At 37.5% G+C, this 10,285-nt stretch overlaps 1 protein-coding gene across 1 annotated transcript; it reads left to right on the plus strand.

The window, feature by feature from the left end:
- The first annotated feature begins 7,383 nt into the window (after positions 1–7,383).
- On the plus strand, positions 7,384–8,239 carry LOC122049296 (ethylene-responsive transcription factor ERF096-like). The gene has a single exon (XM_042610695.1). It carries the CDS (start codon positions 7,455–7,457, stop codon positions 8,079–8,081), a length of 627 nt encoding a protein of 208 aa, XP_042466629.1. The 5' UTR covers positions 7,384–7,454; the 3' UTR covers positions 8,082–8,239.
- Positions 8,240–10,285: the final 2,046 nt, after the last annotated feature.

The following is a 10,285-nucleotide window of genomic DNA, read 5'->3' on the forward strand; positions in this document are numbered from 1 at the left end:
TAGAAAAATAATTTAGGATTTTTTAAATTTTGACATAGCGCTGTTATAATAGAAAATTAAATTTTGACGGAGCGATGTTATAATAGAAAAAAAAAAGAAAAAATATGACGGGATACTGCTATACAGTGAGAGTCAAAGAGTAGATATATATAAGATTTTGATATACACATCTTTACCTTACACTCCTGAGCGTCCTCTCTCTCACACACATATTTTGTATTTATTTTTCCAAGCCAAGAATGTTAGGAACAAGTTTCTAGTATTCCATTCACCGGTTCGTTCTAAAAATAAAATAAAATGAATGAAAAGATTCAACTGTTCTTTTAGGGAAAGTTGTTTTGATTCCAATGTGAAAAATAACAAATTATTATTAAAATATTTTCAATTCCATTCAATATGTGACTGTTACGAGAGTTTTTTAAAAAAATTTAAACTATAAAGTGGAATTGTAGATGATCTGATCCATGAATATTGTGGTGGTTGATTCTACATTAGGTATGTTTCTTTCATAAAACTATTTTTAAGATTTTTTTTAAATCATGATAAATGATTTTTTTTGTCAATCAAAAACTTTCTTCTCATAATAGACAATTTTTTGAGAAAAATAATTTCTTTTGAAAAAGGGCATAATGTTGGATCATAAAGACGGGGTGAATAATGATCGTCGTTTTTTTAAAAGTTGAGAATACGTAGCAGATAAAAAGATAAGGAGAATGAATTGAGAAAAAAAAAAGACAAGCATATGTTAACACAAGTAATTTTTTACTTGGTTCAGATCTTTCGACGACTCCTTCTCTAAGGTCCGCACTCGTTGAGCGCTTTTGTTGGACAATCCATTAATAATTCGAATAATACAGTTGAACTAAAAAAGGTTATTGACAACAAAGAAAGTAAGGAAAACTTGATCGTCGATTGTTGGAGGAGCGTTATACCTTTGTAGGAGCTTTTTTGGAGCAGTGCGTAGGAATGAAAGTCGTAGCACTTGATGTTCTGAAGCTGCTGGTCGAAGGCTACTTTTATAGCCCCATTCGAACGCCTGGATCCCCTCCCAGGTGCATGAATTATGCTGATTTGGCGAGCTCTCGTTGAAACTTCATCCTTGAAGTTTATCCACCTCTGTGCGCCTGGACCCCCTCCGAGCGCTTGGACCGTTGACGTGGATTCGGCTAGTTGACGCCCTCTAACTCAGCTTTTGGATGAATTTTCTAGTCTGAGCGTCTGGACTAACTCCAGGCACTCGGACCACCCGGGTGCCTAGGCAAACACCCGTTCGGGCGAAACTAGTCCAGGCGCCTGGATCAACTTTGAGCGCCCGACCCACTCTTTTTCACCCTCTTCTTTTCCGCAAAAAAAGAATTAGTCCATACAACCAAAATATGTTTATCCTACAAAATAAAGTTAGCACAATAAGGTAGTATTATTAATTAGATCCTATCTCCTCGAGATCTGGATCTAGTGAAGATTCAGCTTAGATTTTCCAAATAGACTTAAGCTGGACTGACATTTACTGTTCCCTTAACCGGGAACGCGTCCTCACTGGATCTCTCCTCTAGTTGTTTACCTTTTACTTACCAACTGCATTCGTTTGACTTGCCTTTATCCCACTAAGTCTTCCTGCTAGTTGTCAGGTCCGGACTTCGGTCGGTTGTGAGGTCCTGCAGACCCAACCGGACTTTCCACCAGATATCGGGTCCCGCAGACCTAATTGGATTTCAGCCTAGTGTCAGGTCTTCTAGACTCGTCAACTCCTGCACACTTGGTAAAGCAATTAGACCATAAACACTCTAACTTTAATCCATTTGTCATTTATCAAAATCTAAGTTAGATCATTAGTGCAAATTACACCAATAATCTTCCCCTTTTTGATGCAATAACAACCTGGGTTAAAGTTAGAAAAAAAATAATATTGAAAGACAATATGTAAAATGCAAATAAACAATCTAAGTTAGTTTTGAATTTGATTTACTTGATCAAGTTTGTTTATTCTTTTTCTATATTAACCCTTATCCTCCCCTTTGACATTCATAAAAAAAAAAAATCTAAGGTAAAAGAAAGACAGACATAATATGGGATAAGTAATGTTAAACATTAATACAAAAATATAATTGAAAGTAAACACTTTGTATGTATCGTACTTAGGGAGAGGTTTGAACAAAAGTTAAGTTTAGCAAAAAAAAAAATTTACAAATATTTTTTAAGAGCATTTTCTAAGTAAGATTTTCAAAATAATTTTAAAGAAAAGTTAAAAAATGCTTTCAAATTTTTTTTTGATAAATGTTTCAAAAAAATTTTAGTAAATGTTTTCAAAAAATTTCAAGTAAGAAATATTTTCAAAATAATTTTAAGAGTACGGATTCAAAATAATTTCCCAAGTTTTAAAAATGGTCTGATTTTTTAAAAACTTTCAAAATTATGTATTTTTCAAAGCAAATAATTTTCCAAAATATTTTCTAGGAAAAGTTTTTTCAAGAAAAATTTCTCAAGTAAATATTTTAAAATTTTTGACTAATGATTTGAAATTAGATCCTTCCCCTGAATCTGATATATTTATTTAAAAATAATCGTTCAACTACCAATATCCTTAGTACATGTCTAACCGTTAGTTACTAACTATCTACTAGAAGATAACAGTGTTCACTTGATTAGTCAAGTTAAGTAATAATATCTAATTAGAAATTTACTGAAAAGGATTACTTAACTTGATCAATGTCTTTTTATATTTTTCGCACAGACTTATGTTGATGCACTGATATAAGCATCTGAAGTCCAGGAAAAAGGCCTACGCATCTCACATCATTTTAAGTTTTTGAATACACAATCAAGGTATACTTAGTATGTTTGTGAGATGCTCGTTCCCTTGATCTATAGAATCATATTTTCTATGAGTTTAATCTAGACTAATGCCAAAATAATTTTACAACACTAGAAAAATGAAATTTTTTTAGAAAACATAAGTAAATAATTTTCCTAGAATTTGTAAATCACTTGAAAATTTATTTGATAACAAGAGTTCTAGTCTATTGTGCACATTTTTAGTTTTTTTTCTTAAGTTACTAAATTTTATTAATTTAAAGTTAAGTTCAAAGTAAGTTTATTTAACATGTTTATGTTTGGATTGATAATATTTAATTGAGATTTGAGTTAATTGATTGGTAATTTGAATGACTTAAATTAGGTTAGTTTAAAGTTTTAATTCGGTTGAATTAAGGTATTTAATTTTAGTTTTCACTTAAGGTTATAAATTACTAATTACCTTTTATAAGTCCTTTGTGAAGTTGTTCTTTCTTCTAGTGAACATTTTTTGACTATGTTCACTAGTTGTTCTTCTTTGTCAGCTTCTGAGTTAGATTCATCTTCTGACTCAAGCTTGACTCGAGCTCTAATTATTGTTTCTTTTGATGGACCTGTAAGAAAACCACATTTTCCTCGACCTGCTTTGAGTTAGCCTGTTCGTGGAGTTTATGTTCACAAAATAGCTTATCTGATTTTAATTTATTTAAGTTCCTCAAAAATTTATAGGCATCTACTATAGATGCCCACAGTGCATTTCGAGGAAAAGAGTTCAAGGCATACCTGATTACATCCATGTTCTCTAGTTGGTAACCGATTAGGTAGAACTCATTCAGAATATCCTTGATTCTTGCATGTAGCTAAGTAACTATTTCTCCATTATGTATTTTAATATTAAATAAATTATTCAAAAGTAAGTATCTCTTGGTTACCTTTGAATCAGTCATACCCTCATGTAATTCGACTAACTTATCCCACAGCTCCTTCGTATTCTTGTGCGGTCAACACAGTTCAATTCTTCCTTTGTAAGTTTGCACTGGATTGTGTTCATTGCCTTTGAGTCAATCTGGACCTTTTTCTTATCTTTCGGATTCCATCTTTCTAGGTCGAGGGGTACTTTAGTTGCTTTATCTATCGGCACCCTATATCCTCGTTGGATGGTGAACCATTGATCGATGTTAATTTTTATGTATACTTCTATCCGTTTCTTCTAATACGGGAAGTCGCCCCCGTTGAAGAGGGGGGACGAACGATGTTGTATCTCTCATTTTGGGTTATTAATTTCTGAAAGAAAATTTTAAAAATATTGCTAAGACTTGGTCTTGGGATAAGTAGTGTGGGAAAAAAAGAAAGACTTGATTGGTTTTGCACCAATTCAAGATATTGCAGAAAGAGGCGAGAAGACTTGTCCAAAAAAGGTAATTGCACCTGACTATATCTAAAATCTCAAAACTGAAAAGAAAGATTAATAGAAAGTTTGAAAGTCACCCCTGCCTAATTGGTGGTTGCACTAATTCAAAGCCAACTTGCCTCTGATACCACTTGTTGTATTGTAAAGATGCTAGGGGGTGAATAATGATCATCGCTTTATCGAAAGCCGAGAATATGCAGTGGATAAAAAGTTAAGGAGAAGGAAACAATAAAGAAAAAGACAAGCACACGCTAACACAAGTAATTTTTTACTTGGTTCGGAGCCTTCGACGACTCCTACTCTAAGGTCTGCACTCGTTGAGTACTTTTCGTTGGGTAATCCACTAATAGTTCGAATAATACAGTAATGAAATACAAGTGAACTAAAAAAAGGTTATTGACAACAAAGAAAGTAAGGAGAACTTGATCGCTTATTGTCAAAGGAGCGTTATAACTTCATAGGAGCTTTTTTGGAGCAACGCGCAGGAATGAAAGTCGTAGCACTTGATGTTCTGAAGTTGCTTGTCGAAGGTTGCTTTTATAGCCCCATCTGAGCGCCTAGATCCCTTCCCGAGCACCTTGAATGTGTTGACGTGGCGAGCTCTCGTCGAAACTTCATCCTCGAAGTTTATCCACATTCGGGCTCCCGGACCCCCTCTGGGCGCCTAGACCATTGATGTAGGTTCGGCCAGTCAACGCGCTTCAACTCATCTTTTGGATAAATTTTCTGGTTCGGGCGTTGGACCAACTTTGGGCGCTCAGACCACCCAGGTGCCTGGCTAGGCACCCATCCGGGCAAAACTGGTCCAGGCGCTTGAACCACTCTTTTTCACCCTCTTCTTTCCTACAAAAAGGAGTTAGTCCAGACATCCAAAATATGTTTATCTTGCAAAATAAAGTTAGCGCAATATAGTAGCAGTATTAATTAGATCATGTTTCCCCGAGACCAGGATCTAGTCAAGGTCTCAGCTTAGGTTTCCCAAATGGACCTAAGCTAGACCGACTTCTACTGTTCCCTCAACCAGGAATACGTTCTTACTAGATCTCTCTTCCAGTTGCTTACCTTTTACTTACCAACTGCAGTCGCTTGATTTACCTTTGACTCATCCGGTCTTTCCGGCAGTTGTCAGGTCTGCAGACCCAACTGGACTTTAACCAGTTGTCAGGTCTCTCAGACCCAATCAGACTTCCTGCATGATATTGGGTCACTCCTTGACCTATCTAGACTTTGCACCTGCTATTAGGTCCTGCGAACCTAACTTAATTTTAATCTAGTATCAGGTCCTCCAGATCTATCAACTTATGTACATTTAATAAAGTAATTAGACCATAAATACGTTAATTTTAATATACTTATAATTTATTAAAAATCTGAGTTAAATTATTAATATAAATTACCAACGCGTAAGCCATTTTCCTTGCTAAGTTAGGAAATTAAATGCTCTTTTTTCTTCAAGTTTTTACCCTTTTTAATGCAAACTCATCCTTTTGAGAATGGTGTCGTGCCCAAATACAATGAGAAGGCCAAGTCATTTGGCCAACTCGGCGAACAAACGATGCAAGCAGTCTAGGGAGCCAATCCAAGTGAGTTGGATGGGCCAGGTCGACTGATCAAGCTGGATATAGGGTTGGTTGATTGGGCTATATGTGATTTGATCGAGTCAATCTCTCAAGTTGGGTAGCAAAGTAATTTGATCAAATCAGGGGACATTGGGTCGGTTAGATTGGGTTAAGCTAGGGGCAACTCCTCTAGTTGGGTCATTGATTTGGCCAAGCCAGTCATACCTATCAGGTTTGCCAATTGAGTCGATTTAGTTGGGTTGATTGATCATATCAATTGGATTAGGTCGTTAAGTTGATGAAGTTGGTAGGCTAAATGGTCTCGTCACTCGTTTCAGCCATTCAATTTGAGCAATCTAATTTGTTCGGATGACCAAGTTTGCTCGGGCTAGCCAATCAATCCAAATGAGCTGATTGGTCCAAATGACCCGATTAATTTGAATGGGCTAAACATATTAGTCAATTCAATTCGGCAGGCATTTTCCTATAATTTAAATTGAGATTAGAAGGCACTTATTGAAGCGCCTAACTCGAAGTGGAAAAGTGAAATACTGAAATCGACCAAACTAGTTCATCACTTTCAAGTCTCAACGCGAGAGTTTTGTGTGAAAAAAAAAAAAAATACTTGGCCGAACTCTAATTAAAAAACAATGAAAGTGATTTAGAAAATACTTTCGAAAACGATATCATGTAGACATATTAATATATTATACATCTCTAAAGGAATATATAATTTAATTAAATTATTAATTTATAGATAAAAAATTATTAGACTTTTACATCATTAATTATTTTTTCTTATTTATGTTTGTTTACGTTGCCTTTTGTTCTTTTGGTCAAAACTTTTTACAAGGTTCACTCAAATGTTACGTTAGTTGGGCAGTAATGGAGTGATTAAAGCAAATTAGTCAAATGAGTATCGATCTAAGTGTACGGTTGATTAAAGATTAAAATATGATGCATCATTTAGGTACTAAGTTAGGTATGACGTCTCCTAAATTGCATATTAATAATTGTTAAACTAGGCAAACAAAATAATTAATTAACTGATTAATATCATTAATAGCGATGCATGGACTTTGCTAAGTTGGAAAGGAGACGCCATTTGACTGGATTAAAGATAGAAGACGATCCAACAAACAAGAAGCTTCTGCACGGCTTCACTTCACGCAGGCGAAGCTGCAGGACGACTCACGGTTGGGAGGCGTTTACGGAAATGGTGCCGACGTTGACTCACGACATCCGCTGAAGCTCTTCTAGTAACTTACGCAAATCAAAATTATTCAGGTAGATCCTCTGTTCAACTTTAGATTTTTTTTTTTTTTTGCAATTAATTAAATTGTTTGATTCTTATTCGCATTCTTTGTCCTCTTGTTCAGTGTGACGCCAAGATTCTTGTTTGGGGGAGTAATTGCTGATGACCTAATACAAACTGATTGGGGGAAAAAAATCAAGATACAAACAAATTATGCTATTGAATCTGTGAGAAGATGATCAATATCATTTCATCAAAACAAACTTGGATTATATCAACTTTGTCTTTATTCATCTAAAATTTTGTAATATATAAATAAGTAATTAATTATATATATATTTAATTACTTTAATCTGCATGGTGATTGCTACTTCTATCTGACGATAGATTCTGGTTTTGACCACCGCCGATAGTGATACCATCGCCTGCTCCGGCTGCCATGGTAGGTACCTCCTCCGCTCCCTCGGCGCCCGCCGTAGAAGAAGGCGAACGGGCGGCGCTGCGGATGAAGTACCGGGGCGTGAGGCGGCGGCCGTGGGGCAAATGGGTGGCGGAGATCCGCGACCCGCACAAGGCCGCCCGCGTGTGGCTCGGCACCTTCGCGACGGCGGAGGACGCGGCGTGCGCATACGACAGGGCCGCGCTCCGCTTCCGCGGCAGCAGGGCCAAACTCAACTTCCCCGAGGACGTCCGCCTCCGTCCGCCTTCTTCCTCCTCTGCTTCCGCTGCCGCCACTGCTGATCCCCCGATGCCGGGTGCGGCCGCAGTAAGCGACTACTTGGCCTACTCGCGGCTGCTGCTGGGCGCGCCGGAGGGCCTACTAAATCAGTTTGGCGCCTACGACGCCCGCGCATCTCCGGCGATCCAGGCCGGCTGCAGTTCCATGCCTTTGCGCTCGTTTCTGGTCTCCTCTGTTTCGTCTTCCACTCGTACTCCTTTCTACGCTCCGAGCGAAGCAGCTGAGCTGCAGATAATAAACTGGGGAAGAGGAGGAGGAGGAGGGGCAGAGGAGTCGCCGGAGAGTTGGACGGACTCAATCGAGTTTCCGCCGCACTTGCTAAATTGAATATTCGATGAATCATTTAGCAAACAACTCCGCACTTGCTAATCTCTTTTCTCTACTCTTCCTAGTGATAACATTCAGGTATTATTCAGTTCGTCATGTTCCATCAATGCTGGTAAACATGGTTGAATCATTGTATCTTGCAAAATAATTACCTCTAAGCACAGTTAGATAGGGGACTAATATAAAAAGGAGTATTAAAAATGGCTACAAATTAAAGAAATCCTTAGATTTTAATAAATACTAAAGAGACCTTCCGTGTTAAAAATTATGACACTTCTCACTTTCTAAAATCTCTCAGTGTTCTTTTGTAATCACATATAATAGAAAGTCTCAATTTAAATTCATTTTTTATTCATATGTATTATATGAATTTTTTATATTAAACTTTTATTAAAATCATACATCCAACTGTTATTTCCTGTAAAAAATAAATAAGTAAATAACAAAGTAAAACATGAAGTTCGGGTGTTTAGAGTTACTTCCCTAACACTTCAATCTTTCCCAGTTGTGTTACCCTTAGACCTAATTTTTTTCAATTAAATTTTTCATCGCTTAGCCTCATTATAATTTTCATTATCTAATTTCCAACTAGATCTTCTATTACCTAGTCTCGTTATGATTTCCATTGTCTAGCATTAATGTAACTTTTACTGCCCAGTGCCACTAGGTTTTTCCACCAACCTCCATGTATCTGATCCTATTTAAACTCTTCACTCACTTTTAAGCTTCAAATCAACCTTATTTTATTTGTACTTTACTCTCAACTTAATAAATCATGATCAAGTTATTTGGCTATCCTTAAATAAATTCTTTTAAACATATTGTTCAAATTAAACTATCAAAACTACTAGCATAGAGATGGCAAATCTCACACTCTCAGCAATGAACTTATCACAAAGGACGTAGAGGTGAGACAAGGACATTTGAGAGGTGATATTTTCAAACTAGAAACCCTCTAATATAAAGGTATCTACCTCTAGATGAGAATTTTTAGATAAATGAGGATTTCTAAGAGTCATTAACAAAGAAAAAAGTTAAGATTTAATTTATTAAGTTCGATGAAAAAAATAGTCAAAACGAGGAAATCTAAAGGCCACGACTCACTAAACAATGGAGATAAGTTCTGTTTCGTGCAGGACTGACTTCAATATTTACCCATTTTAATAGGGCTACCATCAACAACAATTGCTAAAACATACTTCTAACATGTAGGAGGACAGTTTTCTTCAATCTGTATCTCTTTAGGCAAATCCAAAACATGTAGTGATCTTGTCCAAAAGTCGAGGCGGTAGATACTGGGGACGTGACGTTCCCGTTGACCGTGTGAAGACTCTGAATGACGTGAACCTACAGCCATAAAACGTCAGTGCCGAGCCAAGGAGTAGTTCCCAGGCGTTGGTCCTCCGACGCTTAAGTCAATCATCGGCGGTATGAAAACAAAGATGTGGAGTGAAAGCAGCAGAGTAACAGTGACTACAGTAGAATATGCATACCTCCGTTGAAGCTCGAGGCTCTTTATATATGGCTCCGGGAGCGCGCGTGCACGTTTCTCAAAGCTTATCCTGAAAAGACATATCAGTAAAATATCCTTAACATCATACCTTAACGATTCGAGCATATCTCTGACAAGATAGTGGAAGCTTCCGTTGTATGATCTTCTGCCTGACCATGCTGTCTGTAGGCGGCACGGGTTCCCAAAAGGATATTGGCAAATTCTCCTTTTGTCTGCTACTGGGTTGAGCGGGAGGGTCGCTCGGCCAACCTTTATCCATGCAGGTGTCGGTCTGTCCTTGGGTTGAGCGGGAAGGCCGCTCGACCGAACTTCCACTGTCCGGGCTCCGCTGTAATTCCGAGCGGGAAGCCGTGTTTGAATGTCATCTGCTCGGTCATGCATCCGCCTTGCTGGTTTCGCGACCTGATATATGTCCGAGCGAGATAGCCGCTCGGCGTGTGCTTTGCCAATTCTTCGGTTTTCTAAGCGTTGGAAGCTCAGTGCATGGCCGAGTTGTGATAATGTCGGATCAGATATTCCTTGTTCCGATCGGGCAAGTGGGTTATCCGATCGGACGATAACATGAGGGCGTTGATCACCTTGACTTTGACCCTCTGTCGGACGGGCCCTTCCTTATCACCGGATTATGTAGTTTTCATTATATTATTATATTATTTTTTAGTCATTTTTACTATACCATAATATTCTTTGA

This window comes from Zingiber officinale, chromosome 2B, assembly GCF_018446385.1.
Source record: "Zingiber officinale cultivar Zhangliang chromosome 2B, Zo_v1.1, whole genome shotgun sequence".
In the NCBI taxonomy this organism is placed as follows: domain Eukaryota; kingdom Viridiplantae; phylum Streptophyta; class Magnoliopsida; order Zingiberales; family Zingiberaceae; genus Zingiber; species Zingiber officinale.